We start from the raw sequence: 18479 nt of genomic DNA on the forward strand, positions 1-18479 counted from the left end.
GCCTCATTCCTATCAAATTGGAGATCAGGTGTACGTGAGAAGATACAACATGAAAACTCTTGAACCATGGTGGAAAGGACCCTACACAGTTCTCCTGACTACTCCTACGGCCCTCAAAGTGGACGGAATCTCAGCTTGGATTCACACTTCCCACGTCAAGAGAGCTCCGACTCAGGAGGACACTGGATAATGGCATCTACACAGAACATCCAACCCTCTAAAAGTAGGACTCTCCAGAAATTCCTAATAATTCTATTTGTTTATAGGCTTGTCCCCAGTTATGGAAGGCCCCCTTTCCCCGTGCTGACCCCATGGCGAGTAATTAACCAAATGGGTATTATAGTGTTTGAAACCCACAAGATGGCACCAAAGGGCACGTGGTGGCCTATACTGTATCCAGATTTGTGTAAATTAGCCTTAGGAGCACCAGAGCCTTGGGACTTAAAAGGAAACTGAAATACTGAGGTGGTGCCTGACAAAGAAAGTCCCCCTGGGAGACTGGAACTTGACCCATGGGGAGGATGTGGCCCTCATGAACACCGGGCCAGGTTGTGTATGCTAACCTTTTATGTATGTCCAGGCGACCACAGGGCTAAATATCTTATCCCCCAGTGTGGAGAGAGGGCCTACTTTTACTGCAAAAACTGGGGATGTGAAACCACCGGGGACACTTGGTGGTCCCCGACCTCATCATGGGATTACATCACTGTAAAAGCAAATTATTCTCATGGGAACAATCGTTTGCAGGGAAAATTTGATGAATGAAAAACTATTCATAAACAGGCCTGTCAAGGGAAATGGTGCAACCCCCTCCGAATAGAATTCACAACAACAGGTAAAAAGGCCACAGATTGGGATAGGGGGTATTCTTGGAAAATTAGATTATATAAGGAACGAACAGATGATGGCCTCCTTTTTACTATTAAAAGAGATACTTCCTCCTACCCAATAGCTATAGGTCCCAACCCCGTCTTACCTATCCAGAAACCCATCCTCAGCTACCCAAATCCCCCACTAGCTCTGATACCTGAAGCAACCTCACAGTACCTCCCCAATTCACTTCCCAGCATCTCCCCAGCTAACATCCTGTCAGAACAGACTTCTCGTTACCCAAGGTTACAGGTTTCAACCACAGGAAACTGGCTGTTCAATCTAGTTCAGGGGGCATATAAGGCCATTAGACAGACAAACCCCAATTTGACTGAATCTTGTTGGCTGTGTCTAGCAGCAGCACCTCCCTATTATGAAGGTATAGCTACATTAGGAACATTCATTAATACCACCTCAACAGATCAATGCCATAGGGAAACTCCTCATTCCCTAACTCTCACAGAAGTCTCAGGATCTGGACTCTGTCTAGGAAACCCACCTTCAACTCATACCCACCTTTGCAACTCCACTATATCTGGAAAGAAATGATTATCTCCTACCCCAACAAGGGACTTGGTGGGCATGTAACTCTGGATTAACCCCATGTGTAGCTAGTATGGTTCTTAATACCTCTCAAGACTATTGTGTTATGGTTAAACTTCTACCCCGAGTATTCTATCACCCTGCAGATTCCTTAGAACAGTTTTTAAGCAACATCCAGGCAGATATAAAAGAGAGCCTGTGTCTCTAACCCTAGCAATACTTCTAGGAGCAGGAGTGGCAGCAGGGATAGGAACTGGAACCGCAGCCTTACTACAAGGACCTCAATATTATGCAGACTTACAAAAAGCTGTAGATGAAGACATTAAGGCACTAGAACAGTCAATTACCCTCCTAGAGAAATCTCTAACCTCTCTCTCTGAAGTAGTGTTGCAGAACAGGAGAGGATTGGATCTGCTTTTCCTTAAAGAGGGGGGACTTTGTGCGGCTCTGGGAGAAGAATGTTGCTTTTATGCTGATAACTCTGGAGTTATTAAAGATTCCATGTCTAAGCTCCGCCAGAGATTAGATGACAGACAAAAAGAACGTGAATCCACACAAGGATGGTTTGAAGGATGGTTTAATAAAAGCCCCTGGTTAACTACCTTAGTGTCCACCCTAATAGGCCCCCTAGTAATTCTTCTCCTCCTTTTAACCTTTGGACCATGTATACTCAATAGATTGCTACAATTCATTAGAGACCGGTTATCAGTGACTCAGGCTAATTCTTCTCCTCCTGTTAACCTTTGGACCATGTATACTCAGTAGATTGCTACAATTCATTAGAGACCGGTTATCAGTGACTCAGGCTTTGGTTCTTACTCAGCAATACCATGCTCTAAACAGAACAGAAAACCTGTAGATTTTAAGATTAAAATCTTCTCACAAGAAAAGGGGGGAAATGATAGAATCATAAATCAAAGCCCCCCAGATTAAAGTAAAACTAAGTTTCCCAAGCTATATTCTGGGAAACTGTACAAGGAAGCAAAAGAAAAATAATTCTAACTATAGAAAAGAAAAGATGACCTGACCTTTTCATGCTCCTTTGATCAAGCTGGAAAAAATACCAGCCCCCTTACTGCTTGTGGTTTGTGGTTTCTGTCTATATAACCCAGCTTCTAAACTGAATCTGCACTTCCCCTTTTGATTAAGGGGGGGGGTCCATCTAGACGATTAAACCCTCTTGCAATTGCATCTTCTGGTTTGAGGACTGAGTTATTGGGGTGCGACCTCCTGAGAACGTAGGGTACTCCAGTCTGGGGGTCCTACAGTGTTTGAGGACAAGATGAGCATTGTCGTACAATTTGTCTTGCAGCTTCCTTAGTAATATGAAATTGCCCATAAATCACATAAGCTGTGTGTCCATTAGAAGAACCATCAGTAAATACCGCCGTAGCCTGGGGGAATGGGACTAACCTTAACTATCTTTGGAAATACCAACTCATGCATAGTAGCAAATTGTAAATATTATTATGCCTTCATTTAATTAATTAATTTATTTTTTGTCTTTTTGAGACAGCGTCTCCCTGTAGCCCCAGCTGTCCTGGAACTCACTATGTAGTCCAGGCTGGCCTTGAACTCACAAAGATCTGCCTGCCTCTGCTTCCCAAGTGCTGGGATTAAAGGCTTGCACCACCACGCCTAGCTTTTGTTTCTCTGCACTTGATGTCCCAACTGGCCACACCCGAAGCAGCTCACCCCAGGCCCTGCCACCCGTCCTTTTTGCCCTTTTGTTTGTTGGAAAAATACCTCCTGAATAGGCTTTCCCTGCAATGCTGCAGCCATGGCTACTCCTTGGATCAGTAAGATGGCCCAATATCAGAGCATAATCTTATATAGTCTGATAAATCACCTTTCTTTCTAAAAGGCCTAATAGCAGCTTGACAGGCTCCATTAGCATTCTCAAATGCAAGCTGTTTCACTAAAAGTAAACCTGCTTCACTATCCCCCAGCAAGCGACCGGCAATTTGCAGTAATCAAGACACGAAATCCTGATATGGCTCATCCGGACCTTGCTTGATCTTAGAGAAATCTTCAGTCTGCCTACCACTAGATCGCAGTTTATACCAGGCTCTTCGGGCTGCAGCATTGATCTGCACATAGGCCGCAACATCGTACTGCAACTGCTGAGCAGTATTCCTAAATTGTCCTTCACCAGCTAACATATCAAAATCTATGGGACTATTCTGCATTCTATTGGTATTCGCTGTCACCTGACACTGTTCCTCATACTCAGATTTCCACAACAGATAATCTCCCCCTGAAAGGCAAGCACGTGCCATCTGTTTCCAGTGTCCAGGAGGAAGCGCGTCCATGGACAGGGATTCTAACAAAGCTTGGGTAAAAGGGGCAGTGGGACCATACTGAGCACAAGCAGTCTTTAGTTCCTTAAGCTGCTTAAAAGGCACAGGTGCATGAGACCGCACCCTGTTGCCCTGCTGATCAACTTGCTCAGAAACTGGGAAGACCTGAAATCCATGCACTGACTGTCCTCACTCTACCGTCGCCCCAATGGCCTGTTGTAGCAGAGATTGCATGGTTCTAAGCGGGTACCAGATTCCTGCTGAAGGCTCCTGAGCCATGGCAATCATGGGAGGCACAACAGCCTTCGGTGGCCTCAGAGGAGGAGGATCTAATCCTACCATGATAGAGGGTGTTGGGGTGGTCCTAATTCTTTTCTCTTTGTTCTTTAACATTTCCTTCTTCACAGCCTCTAACTCTGCCCTTAATTGCTTAATTTCAGGCAGAGCAATTAGAGGTGGACACTTCTCCTGATCATACTCAACCATCTCCTCTCCTAGGGCAGACTCATCCTCAGGGTCAAGAGATCCCTCTTCTAGCCCCAGACGGGGGTCCTCATAAAAGGGTGGAGCTGGCTCCAGTGGAGTGGAACGTTTGGTTTCACTTTTATCCCAGCCGTGGCTTATCGGATTCTCCTCTTTAGTCTCGGCCTTTGCTCCTCGGGCTCCAAGCATATTCCTTACAAAAACTGAGTGACTGTTTCCTTGCCCCATCTTCTCCCAAGATAAATACTCATTGCTCCCCAATCTTACCGAGTGCACTCACTTAATTTCTCCAGCGGCATCCTTCACTTTTTCCCCTACTTTTCAGGTCCCTGTTCTGGGCGCCACCTGCCAGTGACAGCCGGCCAGGATGGACAGTACCTGAAGGGGAGTGAGGATTGAAAGAAAGAACAAGAGACAGAAAAGATACTTGGGAGGACTGACAGTGGTGACTGCAGCCCTGGTTTATTTCAGCTCCACCTTTTAATACAGAAGAACTCAATTAGTTTCCACAGCTGTTTTCCCACCTGTATCTGAGGGTCAAGGAGTGGTCAGATACTTCAAAGCCTTCTTTGATCTTTTTGTTTACCACTATTGCCTCAAGGTCAGGTGTTGTGAGGCTCTCCATATAAACACATTCCTCCTGATTAGGCAGATTAGATACTGGTGTGCATAACACAAACTCAGTAAACAAGCCTGCCACAGCTCAATGTACATAATAGACAAACAGCTCCCAAGAGTCATGTGAGCAGTTATAGAAATGTTTATAATTGCTGTGTTTCTGTTCTATTGTGTTAAGATTATATCCGTGCACATGCATTAAGCAGATATTTGTGCTTTCTTTCCTCTGCTCTGTCAGGTAATTTATCATCAATTGAAATATCAGTGGTTAAGTGTTACGGATCTATATTATCATATTTACTAAAAGGAAGCTAGTTGTTGGACACACCTGTAAAGGAATTTTTTGTGTGTTTTTTGAGACAGGGTCTCACTATGTAGCACTGGCTGGCCTCAAACTAACAGAGATCTACCTGCCACTGCCTCCTGAGTAATGTGAGCTACTATATCCTGCCTGTGCTGGATAGCTTTAGGGTCAACCTGACATACCTGGGTTGAGGGAGCCTCAATTGGAAAATTTCCTTCATTGGACTGGCCTTTGTCCATGTCCGTGGGGCACCTTCTTGATTGTTGAGTGCTGTGGGAGGGCCCAGGCCACTGTGGGTGGTGCCACCCCTGGGCAGGTGGGCCTATGTTGCATAAGAAAGCAGGCTGAATAGTGGCCAGAGGAGCAAGCCACACGGCATTCCTCCATGGCCTGTGCTCCGGTTCCTGTCCTGAGTTCCTACCTTGGGCTCCCGGATGAACTGTGAACTGGGATATGTAAGCTAAATAAACCCTTTCCTCCCCAAGTTGATAGTGGTCAGAGTATTTTGTCACAGCAGTGCAGAACAAACTAGGACACTGCTTAAAGGAATTTCTTTACCAGTTTATTTAAAGTGTGAAGGCCCTCTTTAAATGTAGGCAGCAACTTCAGGTGGCAGCCCAGATAAAATAGTTCTAAGAAAATAGCTTTGCTAACCCCAGCACTGGAGAGGCAGAGTCCGGCAGATCTCTGTGAGACTGAGGCCAGCCTGGTCTACATAGTGAGTTTCAGGTGGGGCAGTGCTATGGGAGACCCTTCTAAAAAAGTAAAACCAACCCCCAAAGAAAATAGCTCTGGCCTTCTGCCTGCTTGCCTTCATACTTGCTGCAAGTCCTTTTCCTTCACTGATAACAGAAGCCAGCTTCTTCCAGCTTCCAAGGCGGATTTTAGGAATTCTCCAGACCCTCAGCAGCACCAGATTGGGACTACTGAGGCATCCAGCCTTATAGACTGAGCAGCTACTGGTCGCTTTAGCCCCTTCCTTGTAAAGACAGCTATTGTTGGACCACCCAGACTGTATTGTGTAAGCCAATCTAACAAATCCCTGTTTAATGTTTATTCATTCTGCCTGACTTGGTTGTGCACACCTTTAATCCCAGCACTTGGGAGGGAGAGGCAGGCAGATCTCTGAATCCGAGGTCAGCCTGCTGGTATACATAGTGAGTTCCATCTCTTTAATTTTTGATGATGTGAAAACAAGGTGACATTAGTTGTGGTTTTAGTTCTTAACTGATGAAAGAAAGTTATTGTGCATTTGCTCATCTCTGCGAGGAAATTTCCTGGCAAGCTGTCACTTGGATTTCATCAACGTTTAACTATCCCTGACAGCAGAGTTGTGACTGAACCTCAGACATGGTTAGGCAATCAGGGACCACCTTGGGACAAAGGTGACCACCATCAATGGCTTTTGAAACAGGCATTTCATATTTTAGTCCAGTAATATGATATTCACCGTTTCTCATTTCTATTATAGTATACATACGGTTACAATTTTTTAAAATTATGTATTTTTTAATTTTTTTTCTGTGTATTTCATACAGAACATCCCAAACAATCTTATTAATCTTTATACCTGCATCCCAAATGGCACCCTCCCATAGCTTCCCTCCCCCCACTGGAGCCCACATACTCTTGTCATCCCTGTTACTGCCCACTGTGTTGTCAGTGCCCCCAGCCATCCCCAGTGCTTGTCCATTTGCTGAGTCTAGTCAGCCTGTCTGGAGTCCCTTGTTTTTGGAAGCTCAGCTGTTCTTCATCTAGCAGCAATCAGTTGCCAACATTCCTTTAGATAGATTGCAGAGTTTTTAAAGCAACTTTCAGTTCTCCCCAAGCTGTCTTCCTACCCTAATTTTCTAGGCATTTGTCCTGCATCCTATCTTCCTGTTTAGCACCATCCAGACTGAAATTAAAGCTCCACTGAAGTAGGGTACTGAAGTTTTCTTGCTTTTACTGGCTTTCCCCCACTGCCTCTCAACCAAACGGCTCTGGAGGGCTCTTTTCCCATCTTCCAGCCCCGACCCTCCATATCTGTACCTCCTCAGGCCACTTTCCACATGCGTACATACTGTGCTGGGGGGGGTGGGGGGGGTGGGGGGACCCCTGCTCACCTCCCTCACCTCCCTCATGTTTGCCTCTTGTCTCAAAAGATGTCCCTGCTGCGAAATTAATTACCATCACATTGCAAAAGTTTTCCATTTCCGTAATGCTGTAAGCCCGAGCCTAGAGATATTTACTCATTTTAATCAAAGAATGAAGTGATTTTCGCCAGTCTAGCACACTAGTTCAGTACATCTTTCCTTCCGGAAGTCAGCTGTCTAAAGATGGCTGCCCCCTTGGGACTCAGGAGACAGGGCGCCACCATCTTGCCTCTAGCTAACGCTGAAAATATTTTGGCCCTTGTTGGCTGCCGTAGCGCAGCAAGGTACATGTTTGCAGAGGTGGGGACTCGGGGCTTTCAGGGAACTTCTCCAGGTAGAGGCGCCCTGCGGTGTGTCGGAGGGGATCAGGCCAGGAGTGGAGGGGGCGGGGCGTGAATGCTGGGCCCGGTGGAGTGCGCTTGCGTGTTGCGGCGGGGTTTCCTGCGGGGATAGCTGGGCGGTGCTCCCGTGCTAGGAGCTCGGAGGACCCGGAGGAGGTCCTGTGCCATCCGTCCTGGTGGGGACCGAGCACTGCATGGCCAGTTTACTTCTTCCTCTCTAGGGTCTAGGGTGAGCTGGAGGATGTCAGCCGGGGTTATGCGTGGTTCCGGCTTTGTCTGGGGTTGAACTCCGGAGGAGCTGGCCCTTAGGGACCACGAGTTTCCGGTGCAGGTTTTGGAATCCACCCGTGTGGAGCTCGTGTTTGGTGCAGTGCATGTGGGCTGCACCTTTAGAGTGCTGAGCTGGGGCTGGGGCTGGGGGTGGGGCAGGTTGCTGAGACCTTGTGCACTGAAACACCGGATTGATGGACCTTGACGACCCCTTCTGTTCAAATTCTTTCTCCAGGACTAGTTTAAAGAAACCTCCCTTGGCATCCCGCATCAACCCTTACCACATCGCTCTTATAAATGAAAGTTATTGTTGAGATCAGCGATCCAACATATCTAAAAGTAGTATGTTTTATATTAAGATGTGGATCGTACCCATAAGTTCCAGCATTTAATGCTTGAATATTTTTTGTTTTCTTTAAACATATTTATCTTTATTTTGTGTGTGAGTGTTTGCTTGCATGAATGTGCACTAAATGCGTGCTGGTGCCTGTGGAGGCCAGAAGAGGGTGTCCATCTGGAGCTACATCTGGAGTCCTTGAGGGTGCTGGGAACCGAACGCTCATCCTCTGGAAGAGCAGCCAGTGCACTTAATCGCTAAGCCATCTCCCCAGCTCCGCTTTCTGATATAAGTAAAATATCTCTATTTGGTACATTCTGTTACTCAAGCCTTGTCATACTTTAGAATATTTCAATTTAAGCTCACATGTTGTTAGTCATAATTCAGGTTAATTGTTTTCTTTTTCACTTTGTTTCATGAATATTTAAAACTTAATTTCGAGGTGTTGGTATTATGAGTGAATTCATAATTACATGTATGTATCCCTTTGGATAGAGATAAAATGCTTAAAGACATTTAGGTATCATATTTAGAAACATTCTGTGATTATGTACTTACCCACCTGTAGGTTTTCTACTATTTAGTTTTATTCTAGTGCATTATTTTAAAACTCTGCTTTCAGGAGTTTTATCCGCTTTCAGGATAATTTTCTATAACAAAGGAACAGTTAATTTTAGATATTTATTTCATATTTTACCAAATTACTAAATCATATTATTATATTATTATACTTTGTAGTGGTGGGGGTTGATCCATGGGCCTCTGGCATGCTGTGAGTTTGGATGGGTCTTGTGCACGTTCTCACCATTGCTGTAAGTTCATATAAGCAAATTCCAACTGACTTAATTTTTAAATATTGCAATATTTTCTCTTTTCCAACATGTGATTGTGAAAACTTTCAAACTATGGAAATATACATGGGATGGAACAAAATGAACCTGACTTTTTAGTCTCGATTCTGCCTCTTGCTCATTGTGGACTCTGTCAGAGTCACTTAAGATTTTCTTTCTCTTTTGTGATGCTTGGGATGAATCTAGGGCATCTGCGTGGACACTCTCTACCATTGAAGCTGTTTAAAGTCTCCAGCCTGTTTTTTGTCTTTTGCCACAAAAATCATAGACCTCTTTCAACATGTTATTTTCTCCCTCTTTTTGTTTTTCTTTTTTCCCCATGACCATTTAAAGCTATGAACTTATATTATTAACCTCCTAACAGTAATTTTATCTTAAGTGTAGAATGTTGTTTTTTTCTGTTTTAAAAATGTGTATTGCTGGGTGGAGCTGCTCCTGCCTGTAATCCTAGCACTCAGGAGCTTGGGGCAGGAAGATCCCATGTTCCAGCCTAGCCTGGAATACATACTGATATCCCATTCCAAAAATGAAACAAAAAAATGTGAACTTATGAGAAACATAACGAAGCAAAAAAATTATGTATCTGCACACTTTGGCCATTATTTTTCTTTTTAAGAGTTCCTAGAAATGGTGTTTTGAGTTATTAGGGATACTTTTAAAATATTTATTTTTATTATTTTATTATTATTTTTATTTTATTTATTTATTTTTGGTCTTTTTTGAGACAGGGTCTCCCTGTAGCCCCAGCTCTCCTGGAACTCACTATGTAGACCAGGCTGGCCTTGAACTCACAGAGATCCACCTGCCTCTGCCTACCGAGTGCTGGTGCCACCTGCCTCTGCCTACCGAGTGCATATGCCACCATGCCCGGCCTATTATCTTATTTTTAGACTTACTTATATTTTATGTGCTTGGGTGTTTTGTGTGCATTTATTTACAAGCATTACATGTGTGCAATGCCCTTGCAGGCCAGAAAAGGGAGTTGGATGTCCTGGAAGTTACATGTGATTGTTGGCTACCATGTGGGTGCTGGGAACTGAACCCTGGTCTGTTGCAAGAGCAGGGATTGCTCTTAACTACCCGGCCATCTCTCCAGCCCCATGGGATAATTTTTTTAAAATAATTTTTTTATTCTTTGAAAGTTCCATTTATACAGAGTATTATATTGATCTCATCCATCCACTGCTGCCCCCCCCATCCCGTCTCCCTCTATTAGGGATAGTTTTCTTGGTTGTTTTCAAGGGAATGTTAATTTATTCCCAAGAAGTATTTTGTTCCTTAAAGTTTATTTGTGTTGTATTTGTATTTTTGCTCCACATCCTTTATAAATTTATACATAAGCCTCACAGATTCTCAAGGAATGGATGCTAATAAAAGGTAAATATGATAGAGATTTGTCCTGTATGATCTGAAGTTACACCATGTGTGCTTTAGAAGGTAAAAAGAGCTTTTAAAAAGTATGTGTGTGTATTCATGTGTGTGGGACAGGGTGTCTGCTGCTCAGCTGTGTGTTAGCAGGTCTGTGAGCTTTCAAGAGTTTCTTGTCTGTGCCTTCCATCTCTCCATAGTTGCATGGGGATTACATGTGTACATTATGTGGGTCTTGGGGATTTAAACTCAGGTCCTCAGGTTTGTGTGGCAAGTGCTGTACCTATTGAACCATCTCTCTAGCCTATAAAAAGACTTTGAAGAAGCAGAAGGAAAGTGGATGTGGCAGTGCACACCTTTAATCCCAGCACTTGGAGGCAGAGACAGGAGGATCTCAAAGATGAAGGCCAACCTAGCCTGCATAGTGAGTTCCAGGCAGCTGGGGCTACAGGGAGGTCCTGTCTCAAAGCAAACACCAACCCACACCCACCACACTACACCAATGAAATGTAGACAGAAGTGTGCATTCAGTGCTGTGCTGGACAGCTTTAGTGTCAACTTGATACACCTGGGTAGAGGGAGCCTCAATTGGGGAATTGCCTCCGTTGGACTGACCTGTGGCCATGTCTGTGGGGTATTTTCTTGATTGTTGAGTGATGTAGGAGGGCCCAGCCATGGTGGGCAGTGCCACCCCTGGGCAGGTGGGCCTGTGTTGGATAAGAAAGCAGGCTGAGCACAGGCCAGGGGAGCAAGCCAGTAAGCAGTGTTCCTCCATGGCCTGTGCTTCAGCTCCTGCCTCCAGGTTCCTGCTTTGAGTTCCTACCTTGGGCTCCTTGATGAACTGTGACCTGGGAGATGTCAGCCAAGTTGGTACTTTCCTCCTCAAGTTGGTATTGGTCAGAGTGTTTTGTCACAGCAGTTGAAAGCAAACTAGAACAAGTGTGTCCTCATTCCTAAAATTGAGGTGCCTGAGGGCTCTCCCTCTGCTGGGAGTCCTGTACTGGTTTCTCTTCCTGCACTGGTTTCCTTCCCATGTCTCTTTCATATACTAGTAGTAGTCTTACAGCTGTCACTCTAGAGAAGGAAGGTGTGGCCCTCATAAGGATTTATGCTTTACGAACTCATATGTAAAAACTTCCCGAGCATTAAATAGATATTTAGGGGACTTGATTTAAGGTGAGTTTATTTTTTTAATTTTAAAACAATATTTATTATTTCTGTGTGATATGTATGAGTGCATTGCCTGCATGTTTGTTAGTGGTCCTATGTCATGCAGTGCCCACAGAGGTCAGGAGAGGGCGTCGGGCCCCCTGGAACTGGAGTTAACAGAAGGTTGCTAGCCAGTATGTGGGTGCTAGGAACCAAACCTGGGTCCTCTGCAAGAGCAGCCAGTGCTTTTAACCACTGAGTTGTCTCTCCAGCCCCTTAAGGTGAGTTTATACTGCACAACACCGGAGTGAAATGAAGATGTGCGGCTCAGGGTAATTTGTTCTCCAGCCTACAGATGCTGCACAGATGGAACTAAAGAAGTCGAGTGAAGCGCGGAAGAGGAAACTCGGGACACGTGTGGGTTAGCACTGAAGTACGAGCAGCCACGACAGAGCATCCCAGTTAATCGTCCTCTTCCAAAGTCAGAAGAGAATGATGCAGGCCCAGGTGACTTTTGGCTTATCTTAATTCTTTCCTTTGTTCCCCTGTGGAGATGTGGAGGCCTGTAAAAAGTCAGTGCAGTCGGAGAGAAAAATGTAAAGTGTAAATCGTACTATCTAGAGAAATCTGAGTAAAGTAGGATCAGGAAAATATTCTTCATAGGATCCTACCTAGACTATGTGGTTTATGTTGGAGGGAGAGAGATGCTTGCCGCCTCACGTTGCCTGGGGAATGTCAACAAGCGTCCCTTCCCTCTGGAGGAGTGCCAACCACAGACCAGTGGTAACATTCCATCCAAGTCCAGCCTGGTGAACCAGTGAGATTACTAGGTTTATGTACAGGAATGAGGGGTTACTTACAAGTGTAGGCGATGGAAAAGCAACTGCATCATCAGAAGTCCCACACCCAGTGTGGGCAGTGCTTTCCCAAGTGCTGCACACGCGGAATCCCGCATATTAACCGTCCACTCTCTTGTGAGGGTCTCCTGCAGCCAGTCAAAGTTGCTCTGATTTCCAGATTGTCACAGCCATACCATTCCCAGAGGACAGTGTTCCACAGCAGTATTTAACTGCAGGGCCCTCTGGGTTGCAGTAGCTGTCATGTCTGATGTCTGTGGTAACTGTGCCAAAGAGTCATAGGAAGCTACAGGAATTGTGAGAAAGCAGGCCCACCTTCTCAAGGGCTGTTAAAGTGTTGTGGTACCCAGTTCTGAGGCTCTGCTGGTTTTTTGTGGCTCCTAGGATTATGTGTTTTGGTGGTCCATAATGGCATCCTGCTCCCGAGAACAAAAGCAGGTTTCCTACAACTGTTTCATTATCTGACATATTAGCCTGTGTAATCACGTGCATTTACACACATGCTTTTGTTGGTGTATGTGTGCCATGTGCTTTCAAGGATAAGTCTTCCAAAGTTGCTTGATCATGGAGTACTCCTGTTTGTTTTGTACCTTGTGTCCTCCTTTGTTTAGTTTAGCTTATTAACACAGTGGTATAGGGTGCATTCTCGTTATACTGTCATCTGTGCTCTCTTCATTCCTTACTTTGATACAGGCTCAGAGGCTCATGTTGCATTAGAAATATTTATTATACAGGAGCTAGGTGTGGTGATGCCCCACTACAGTCCTAACATTTTGGATACTGACCTAGGAGGATTGGAAGTTCAGGGCCAGCCTGGGCTATGCAATGAAACTCTGTCTCAAACAATCAAACCAGCTGTGTGTGGTGGTGCATGCCTTTAATCCCAGCACTCAGAAGGCAGAGGCAGAGGCAGGCGGATCTCTGTGAGTTTGAGGCCAGCCTGGTCTACATAGCAAGTTCCAGGCCAGCTGATGCTAAAGGGAGACCCTGTCTCAAAAAGACCAAAAAAAAAAAAAAAATTATCCATCTACTTAGAAGGATCATAGAATCTACTATTGGCAAGTAGATGTTCATATGTGTGCATACACATATCACATGTTCTTACATTGGTCAGACTCTATGCCAACTATTATAGAAATGTCTGATTTTCAACATTAAAAAAAAGTTATATGTATGAATGTATTGCCTGCATGTAGATAGGTGCACCTGTGTCATGCAGTGCCCGAGGAGGTCAGAAGAGGGTGTTGGATGCTCTGGAACTGGAGTTATGAACAATTGTTATTTCTCGGGTGCTGGGAAAAATACCTGGGTCCTCTGCAAGAGCAGTCAGGGCTCTTAACCACTTAGTCATCTCTCCAGCCCTGGGTTTTCAGCATGTTTGATTGGATAGATGACCACATTGTTCCAGAGTACTTTACTAAGATTTTTATTTTATCACACTGTTTTAAGAAAACAGGCACTGGAAAGAGGGCTCAGTGGTTAATAGCACTGGCTGCTCTTGTAGTGGACCTGGGTTCAGTTCCCAGTTCCCACCTGGCAGCTAACAACCATCTGTAACTCCAGTTCCAGGAGATCCAATGTCCCCTTCTGGCATCTGTGGGTATTGCATGAATGGGTGCTCTTACATGCAGGCCAAACACTCATACACATAAAATAAAAAGCAAAAAAAGCTAACTACATACACACCGACTATGACTAGTAATAATCAGATATATAGAGATTAGAAATGCATGTGCAAACATCTTAATGTCAATTGCATTAAAAGTGAATTTTTCTGTTAAAAAAAAAAACAAACAACCAAAGCAGTGTGTTAAGAAAACACTGATGGATGTGGTGGCCCAGGCCATTCACCCCAGCATTTGGGAGGTAGAGGCAGGTGGAAATCTGTGTGATCAAGGCTAGCCTGGTCTCCATGAGTTCCAGACCAGCTGGGGCTACAGGGAGAAAAAAAAAGCAAGAAAGAAACAAATACCATTTTCCTGTACAATGAATATTAACAGATTATTGTCTTCTGTTAAATCCTTCCCATGTTGCCAAAGGAACAGCCATTCATTAACAGAACTGTGTTGTTACAGGAATTCCTGACGTTTGGTGATGTGGCAGTGGTGTTCACCGGGGAGGAGTGGCAGCTCCTGGACTCTGCTCAGAAGGACCTGTATTGGGACGTGATGCTGGAGAACTACAGCAGCCTCGTGTCAGTGGGTGAGCAAGACTGTCCCGTGTTGTCTGGGAGGGCCCCAGTCAATGGCTTTTCCTGTTTTCAGCTGTCCCTGTAACACTTGGAAGTGGTAGATGCTCAGATTGTTTTATAGCGCTGCAGCAGGACATAATCCACTCTTTCCTGAGAGAAAAGCCTGGGGTTATGGAAGTGAAGGCTGCTTATTCTCCAAAGTGTAGCATTCCCTCTTGACTTACCACATCTGCCCTAGTTACTTTTCTTTTTGCTGCGGTAAAGTACCCTGACAAAAGTGAGTTAAGGAAGAAAGCATATATTTTGGCTTACAAGTCCAGTGGAATACAGTCCATCTTGGTGAGGAAGGCATCAGGCCGGGAAGGCATGGGGCAGGAGGGGGAGGCTGGCTGCTCATGCTGCAACACACTCAGGAGGCAGAGGGTGAACAGGATGTGGGACACAGACTATAAAGCTTTAAAGCCCACTCCCAATGACCTCCTCCTCCAGTTAAATGGCGCTTCTGAAAGGTTCTACAGTCTTCCCAAACAGCTCTATCAGCTGGGGACCAAGTGTTTAAACTGAGCCTGTGGGGGAGCATTTCAAATTCAAACGATACCACCAGCTCAACTTGATGAGCCTGTCTTCTATTGTTTCCCATGAACAGGGTCTCCAGTCAGCAAACCAACCGTACTCTCCAAGCAGGAACCAGGAGAGCCGTGGACAGTAGAAGACGAAGTCCACAGTGGAATCTGGCCCGGTGAGTGCGAGCTAGCACAGTTCCCCTGCTCAGTCAGCAGGGGGCAACGTTAAGGATGGTCTGCACATGCAGACCTGGTTTCTGCATGTCTCCTGCCTGTGTAAGAGCTCTTTTTCTAGTTGGAGCACAGAGGCAACTACCCTTGTTTTCTCTCATATTACATCTGTATTTTGTGAAGGTCATTAAAATTATTCTGTGTGTTTGCATGTATGTAAGTGTACCATGTGTGTTCAGTACCTGTGGAGGTCAGAAGAGGGCATCAGATCCCCTGGAACTGGAGTTATGGACGGTTGTTAGCTGCCATGTGGGCGCTAAGAACTGAACCCCCATCTTCTGCAAGAGCAGCCAGTGCTCTAAGCACAGAGCATCTGTCCTGCCCTTGTGTCCCGTTTCTATGTTTTGTGGCATGGGATAGTCTTCCTAGCACTTCACATCTTCCTTTCATCTGTCACCGCATCTCGGCCCGTGTCACCACCTCCTGCTGTGAAATTTCTCTTCCCAGGCCTAAGAAAACAGCATGCCCAGCTTTATTATTTTATTTTATTTATGTTGTTATTTTTTACAAGCTTAATTATTTTATTTTTTTAAATATTTTATTTACGGGGTGGAGAAGACCTGAGTTTAATTCCTAGCCCCAACACGGTGGCTAATAACTGTCCATAACTCCAGTCCAGGTGATCTGATGCTGTCTTCTGACCTCCGCAGGCATTGTATGACATGGGTGCACTTATACATACGCAGGCAATACACTCATACACATAAAATATAAAAGAAGGAAAGAAAACCATCAACAACAGAAAGACTCATTTATGACTACTGAGGGGCTAGAGGCACAGATACAGTGCTGACCTAGTCCAGTCGAATGCTAATGGTAAAATCTGGACGGCAGCATAACCTTCTTTGAGTCTTTCTATAGTTTGAAAGTTTTCACAATCACATGTTGGAAAAAGAGAAACTATTATAATATTAAATAATTGGGGCTGGAGAGATGGCTCAGCGGTTAAGAACACTGACTGTTCTTGTAGAAGACCTGGGTTCAGATCCCAGCCCCCACATAGCAGCTAACAGCTGTCCATAACTCCAGTTCCAGAGGATCTGATGGCCTCTTCTGTCCTCCACGGACATTGCACGACACAGGTACACTTACCTACGCGCAGGCATAACACTCATACACATAAAATAAAAATAATAAAATGTTAAAAATTAAGCCAGTTGGAACTGGCTCATATGAACTTACAGCAGTGGTGACAGCATGCACAAAGCCCCTCTCCCTCCACCCCAGGTGACACCATGGGGAGTTCAAAGACATTAGACTGAGGGTTGTTTGAGGAACTTGTGGAGAGCTTGCATGACTGGAGGAGAGTAAGAAAAAGCGAGAGTGACTGTGGACACATACTTGGGATGTGGATAGGCAGAGGCAGGCAGGTGAGTCTTTTCCGTGGGTTACGTTCTGCCTCTCAAAGGCATTCAGGACTTGGATTTTATTCCAAGTGAGTTTGGAAAGAGTTTTGAGTAGAGAAGTGTTGCATGGTGTCACTGCCATTAGCACAGATTATTTTATCTGCTACATACAAGGGGGACGTTAGCCAGAAGGGGAAGGAACTGTGTGTTCATGGCTATATTTTGTGAGAGTGAAATGAGACAAATTAAAATCATTAGAAATAAAATCCAGCTCTACCCCACTGTCCTGCCAGTGGTAAAGCACTTTCTTAGCTTATGTGAGGTCCTGCCTGGGTTCAGTCCCCAGTACTACAAGAAATAAACACAACAACAGCTGCAAAATGTGAATTAAAGCCCTCAGAGTTGGAAGATGCATAGTAAATACTCAGGAGAAATTAGGTGCAGGCTTCCAGTTACCTTCTGTTGATGAAGTTCCACAAACAGTACTGACTTTTGCCAGTAATAGTCTTTGACAGCACATGTGAGGTGTTGACAGTCTGGGACGCTCACCCAAATATGGTAACTCCAACCTGCTCCCCTCTCTACACCAGTAGACAAAGACACAGTGTGGACCAGAGTGTCAGTCATGTACAATCACAGGCCCACTACAAACCGCATTGCGGGCATAAACTACCTGGTGTGGCCAAAGGCCTTGGCATAAAAAGACACCTTGAGCAAAAATTCGAGGGACTTTTATCTTCCAGAAGCTAGACAAGGCCATGTCTGTCTTTGGGATGTGTAAGGATGGACTAGTCCAAGCCTGGTCAGTCAGTATTATATTGCATACCATTGACCTCTCCTTTTTTTTTTTTTTTTAAAAAAAATTATTTTATGTGTATGTGTGACTGCATGTATGTAAGTGCATGCATGTATGTATGCGTATGCATGTATTGCCTGCATGTATGTTTAAGTGGCTGTGGAGGACAGAAGAGGCTATTGGATCCTCTGGAACTGGAGTTATGGACAGTTGTTAACTGCCATGTGGGTGCTGGGATTGAATCCTGGGTCTTCTGCAAGAACAGTCAGTGTTCTTAACCACTGAGCCTTCTCTCCAGCGCCGACCTCTCCTTCTGTAGGAGCATAGGAGAGACTGATCCAGGTCAGCCATTCGTCTGAGACTTGACTATAGAGTCTTTCATCTGAATTCGAAATTGGGGATTGAGTTTGTGGTCACTGACTAAAGCTCTTGCCTAGCATGTGCAAGGCAAAAGACAAACTGTAAACATAAACACAAACTGTAAAGACAAAGCCCCAAACACAAAATAAAACAAAAATATTGAGATTAGTATTTCCTGCTTTGGGGTGTGTGTGTGTGTGTGTGTGTGTGTGAGAGAGAGAGAGAGAGAAAGAGAGAGAGAGAGAGAGAGAGAGAGAGAGACAGAGAGAGAGAGAGAGACAGAGAGACAGAGAGAGAGATTGGCATTTAAAGTCTACTCTTCTAAGCAATTTTCAAAAGAATCTCACATTGTTTGTCATGCTGGGTATTTGTTCCATCTCTCTGTATCTCTAGGTGTACAGCTGATCACAGTAGCACTTAGTTCATATTGGTTGACTTAGCACACTCCAAAAAGCAGGAAAATAGTGACTTAGGCCTTGTGCCTATGCCTTCTTTTTTTTCTACTTGTTTTAGAATATAATCTCACCCAGTAATTTGTGTCCTCTTTTTTTTTTTTTTTTTTTCCT

General features: G+C 44.7%; 1 protein-coding gene across 7 annotated transcripts in view; it reads left to right on the plus strand.

Moving 5' to 3' along the window:
- Positions 1-7527: 7527 nt before the first annotated feature.
- The window catches only part of LOC103750328 (zinc finger protein 615), a 17042-nt gene continuing 6090 nt past the window's right edge, over positions 7528-18479 (plus strand). The window contains exons 1-6 of one of the 7 annotated variants that reach the window (XM_029556232.1): positions 7734-7823; positions 8940-9013; positions 10724-10844; positions 11918-12076; positions 14502-14628; positions 15264-15356. In XM_029556232.1, the coding sequence (XP_029412092.1) occupies positions 12062-12076; positions 14502-14628; positions 15264-15356 (235 nt within the window). In that variant the 5' untranslated portion in view covers positions 7734-7823; positions 8940-9013; positions 10724-10844; positions 11918-12061. Of the gene's footprint in view, positions 7588-7696; positions 7824-8939; positions 9014-9996; positions 10430-10723; positions 10845-11267; positions 11597-11917; positions 12077-14501; positions 14629-15263; positions 15357-18479 lie in introns of those variants that run through there. The other 6 variants (XM_029556234.1, XM_029556233.1, XM_008853379.3 and 3 more) reach the window with 6 other exon arrangements.

The sequence above is a fragment of the Nannospalax galili genome, unplaced genomic scaffold (assembly GCF_000622305.1).
Source record: "Nannospalax galili isolate Female #2095 unplaced genomic scaffold, S.galili_v1.0 scaffold1827, whole genome shotgun sequence".
In the NCBI taxonomy this organism is placed as follows: Eukaryota; Metazoa; Chordata; class Mammalia; order Rodentia; family Spalacidae; genus Nannospalax; species Nannospalax galili.